Raw genomic sequence first — 4,635 nt, 5'->3', positions numbered from 1 at the left:
ATTTGTCATCGTCGCCACATTTATTATTCATCCTATGACAAATAATTGGAGTGATAACATAATGTCGATCCAAAGTAATCCAGCCCTTTTACTCAAAATCAGGCACTTCAAACCCCAAATATAATGTGCGCATTGCATTTGAGTAGATTAGTGACAGCACAAAACTTATATCACGATGAGCTTGAGACCACATTAAGGCTATATAAGCCGTTTACTGTTAATCATGTTATAGTGAACCCTCTCTCAAGACTTTTGCGCGTATAAGCACATGAATACAGCCTATACTGCCATGTGTATCCATTTCTGGGAATTCCTATTCTGATTAGAAAACTTTACCGTATACGTAAAATATTACTTCCCAAGCAACCAAAAGTTCGGATAAAAGGGCATGTTTTGGCTTAATCAGCTCACTTTTTAAGTAATTAACCGAACTTTATTATTTACATAAAGTTCGTTTAAGTTTGATTGTTACCTTCAAGTACAAAAAAAGGTCAATTCAAACTTGTTCTGAACTTTCAAGTTGTTGATGAGTTCATGAGTTACTTTTCTGAGAATCAAGTTCACTTAATATCCGTAGTCATCTCTTAATCAGCGAGAAAGTTTCACAGAAACTATATTTATACCAAAAGTGTACTATGGAGTTCACTGCTTAAGTACACTCCGAACTATTGGTTGCTTGGGTTATTTGATTCAGATAGAAGAATACAAAGCGTTCGTATGAGCTTTTCTGAAGTGAAAAGTGAAATTTCCATTATATAAAATACGGCATACCACCATGGGCTGGTCATATTGTGTGAGTGTATGTAGGAAATGATGCTTAATTTAAAACATCTAAGAATTCATTCATGTTAAAGATATGTCAAATTGATCATTAAGCCGTTAAAAGTCATCATATTAAGGTATTTCTAATATTCTCCTATGAACTCATATATGGGAGAAGGGTGAAAATACAAAAATCGTCTTTTTCCAATTTTTTGCCGATGAAAGATTTTTTAATATTCTGCAAGCTTCTTTTGACTATCAAGGCTAACTTTTAGTGAAAAAAGATCGGAGGTTCATGCAAGTTCGATAATATGTGTGTTCCAGCACACCGTGCCCCATGAAGAGTACAATCCATTCTAGAGCGTTAACACATAGCATGAGAAATTTGATCCTAAAGGTGAAAAATCGTCCATCCCCAAAGGGTTAAGAACAAGCTTGGATCTGGAAACTCATTTTCAGGCCGGCCATGCTGTATGCTGTACCGATATGGAATAGCTGTTGTAATACCAGAGATGAAGCTCTACAGAGGATGCAAAATACAATTTTGAAACATAATTTTCTTGATAAATTGTCCATGGGATAGCATTGAACACTTAAATATTATGAATGCATAGAACGTTTAAAAATATAGTAAAATAATGAATTTGAATAAAATAAAGTATGAAATCGTCAAGGGCCCACAGTTTTCTTGCACATTCCAGAACGAACAGCCTTTTATAGTTTTCTTGCACTGTGGACTTCTACCTCCGCCGTTACCGAGGGGCCGCACAACGACAAGAAAGTCGCTGACCCACCAACAGTCAAGTCTAACTAGAACTACCTGTTGCGCTTGTGGCAGAGAGGGTGCGGTTTTTTCGAAACACAAACATTTGCGGCTTTGACGTTTCGTTTATGGCATCCGCCTTATGCTTAATGGATATGATCATTAACACATCCATGAAGTAGAAGCACAGCCGAAGTGGCGTTCATTGCTTCTGGTTCAGTTTGAAAAGTTGATTTTAAAAATTTTAATTGTTTGTTTTGTAGTAAAATTATATCCGATTTTGATTCATGATAGTGACAGCAGTAATTTAGACAAAACGATCAAAAATGGCAGTCAATTCAACGTATATGATCACATTCGGGATAGTGTTTATCGTCGTCGCTGTACAAATGGGTGTGTATGCATCATCAATGATCAATTGATCACGTCCTTTTTGGAGGCGGTTCCGTTGGAGCTGTTTTTGTGCAAGATCGATTTAGGTTATACTGAATCGAAGATTTGATATTCATTCTGTTGAACGATCTTTAGTTTTCTTTAAATTAGTTAAACTAGTTTATTTAAATTAAAATGGTTTTCAATGAGAACTTTTCAACCAAAAATGATCAACTTGCTTTTTACTGAGGCGTTACTCACACGAGTCAATTGAACTATGGGCTGAGTTTCGATATTTTTTTTCTTTTCCAGCCTATAGCATCAAATGTTGGGAATGCCGCTCCGACTCCGATCCGAAGTGTGCCGATCCGTTCGACAATAGTACTCTCTCGATCACAGACTGCAGGCAGGTTGAATCGAAGGAACATCTACCGGGCGTGAGGGCAACTATGTGCCGTAAAATTCGTCAGAAAGGTAAGCAAAGTGTCCAAATAGCCAATAGTCTGCTGTTTCATTCAATAGAGCTATTATACAGCAAATGTTAGCATGATTATAGCACTATATTGGTACGTAGGCTGAAATATAGTGTGAATTGGTTATTTTGGATGATTGGAGTCGAGGAGATGAAGATCATGTTTTAACGTTTATTTTCTGATCTTATAGTTCATGGAGAATGGCGTTATTTCCGCAGCTGTGCTTTCATGGGTGAACCTGGCATCGGAGGGGACGAACGATTCTGCGTGATGCGAAGTGGAACCTACAACATCTTCATGGAGTACTGTACTTGCAACAGCAAGGATGGTTGCAACAGTGCACCTCAGTTTACTCCAACGAAATGGAGTGTGACGATTATTGCGGTGCTGAGTATTATGTTATACCGTATGTTTTAGTATTTCTTCTCTTAGGTCTATTGACAGATTTAGCACTTTTTTGAGTTACATAATCATTCCATTCTTCCGAATATTGGATAAGATACTAATGGTCATCTTGCGATCATGCGCCATCTTTTCGACTAATGTTATCATAGATTTTGAATGTATAAACAATATCTAGGCCATCTCAGAACTCACTAATCCGTCCAAAAGTGAACTTAAGCAATTTTATACATTTTTGAATCTGATTAGAGTAAGTATATTGCGAATGTTATATTATTAGGTCCTGTAGCAGCATCTGTTAATATAAAAATACTATATTGCATTTACAGTTAAGAGTTTCTAATAAAACACTTATTTCTCGAAATGATCGCCATTATTGAACATATTAAATAAGATGCAAAAAAACTTAACGTATAAAATAAATGTGCACCCTGTTTTGATCAACACACCTGTTGCTCCAGAGAAATGGAGTGGGAATTATGGTGAAACTGTTTCTTTGGCAACGCCTTGGCTGGATACAAATATGACATCAGATTTGCTTTTGTTGACTTCGAGGACGATTCTTAATTCGTGTAGTATAATATTTAAAAAATATGACTTTAAGTCATCTTAGTTGTTCCTAATTTTGCATCCGTACTGTACATCAGTATTATAATCAATCATTCAAATGAGTTTCACTCTTCGATTCGCTTTCGCTGGATTATTATTTGGAATTTCATCCCCGACAGGTAAGAACCTTTAATCATTATCATGTTGTTTTTTTTTTTAATTTACTTTGTAGACGTAGGTAGGATATAAAATGTGGATAGAAAATTGAGGAAAATTTTTCGTCAAACACAAAAGTACCTACTGCTTGTTTCATTTGGTGTACATTGCCTGATTAAAACAACGTCTGTGTATTCTCTAATTGCTGCCAGTAAAAAAACTACACACTTCTCTTTATACATTGATGAAGTTGGTGTCAATTTATTAGAAGCGAAATATAATTTGAAATTTTAACGGTCGCATAAGGCTACTCTATGGGTGTCAGCAGGTGGCGATTTAGTCATAACAATTAAAAAATTATTTTTTTTTCCAAAATTTTCAAAATCTTAAGTTTGTGAGCTCTTTTGAGTTCTATTTACATTCTATTCTAAGTGCTTGAACAACCAATATTGAAAAGCATCCTGAAAATACCTAGGTATTTTCTTGTCAGCATTAATACAGTAAGGACCCGATTTTGTCAGCCCCTCTATGAATTTCATGTCATTTAGATTCATATTTTGAACAGGCTAACAGTGCCATTAAAAGCCAATGACACCGTCTTTAGCCATTTAGCTGCACAGACTGTAACTTAACACTAGACAACGGACAAGCATGCTTCACATTTTAAATCTTTTTGAATGTTTAAACATTATGATATATATTAAATCCTACTAGTACAACACACAAAATCTTTCATAATGTGAAAACATTCAAGTAATCCCGTATGGCGAACTATGTCCATAACTGGTACACCTACCCTAGGTAATCGTTGGGAGTGGCGTAGCTAAGAAAGTTAATGCACACTCCATCATTGTAAGCTTTAGTTCGACTGGGATGGGACACAGGCATTTCTTCCTCATGTCCTGGCTCTAGAGCCTTGGCTTACGCGCCTTTGCTTGCTCTCTGAAAAGAGATAAATACTCATGCCGTCCCTTTACAACAAATTGATAAACATCTTGATCTACTGATTTGCAAGAAACTTACCAAACTCTACATGTTAGAATTCCACTCGATTCTATTTTAACACTGCTTTCATAAGCCTTGCTTGATGTGTAGAAATTCAAGCCGAAAACTTGTTTGCACGAGCAAAAAAAAATTGTGAATTGAAATATTTTTAAA

At 35.8% G+C, this 4,635-nt stretch overlaps 1 protein-coding gene across 1 annotated transcript; it reads left to right on the top strand.

Annotated features, from left to right (window-relative positions):
* The first annotated feature begins 1,675 nt into the window (after positions 1-1,675).
* Positions 1,676-3,136, top strand: LOC5564977. Its single transcript, XM_021845686.1, has 3 exons — positions 1,676-1,918; positions 2,210-2,371; positions 2,561-3,136. The coding sequence occupies exons 1-3, from the start codon at positions 1,852-1,854 to the stop codon at positions 2,785-2,787; spliced, it is 456 nt and encodes a 151-aa protein (XP_021701378.1). The 5' UTR covers positions 1,676-1,851; the 3' UTR covers positions 2,788-3,136.
* The last annotated feature ends 1,499 nt before the right edge of the window (positions 3,137-4,635 follow it).

The sequence above is a fragment of the Aedes aegypti genome, chromosome 2 (assembly GCF_002204515.2).
Source record: "Aedes aegypti strain LVP_AGWG chromosome 2, AaegL5.0 Primary Assembly, whole genome shotgun sequence".
NCBI classification, from domain to species: domain Eukaryota; kingdom Metazoa; phylum Arthropoda; class Insecta; order Diptera; family Culicidae; genus Aedes; species Aedes aegypti.
Note: the sequence above shows the minus strand (reverse complement) of the source record. Positions and strands in the feature narration are given on the sequence as shown.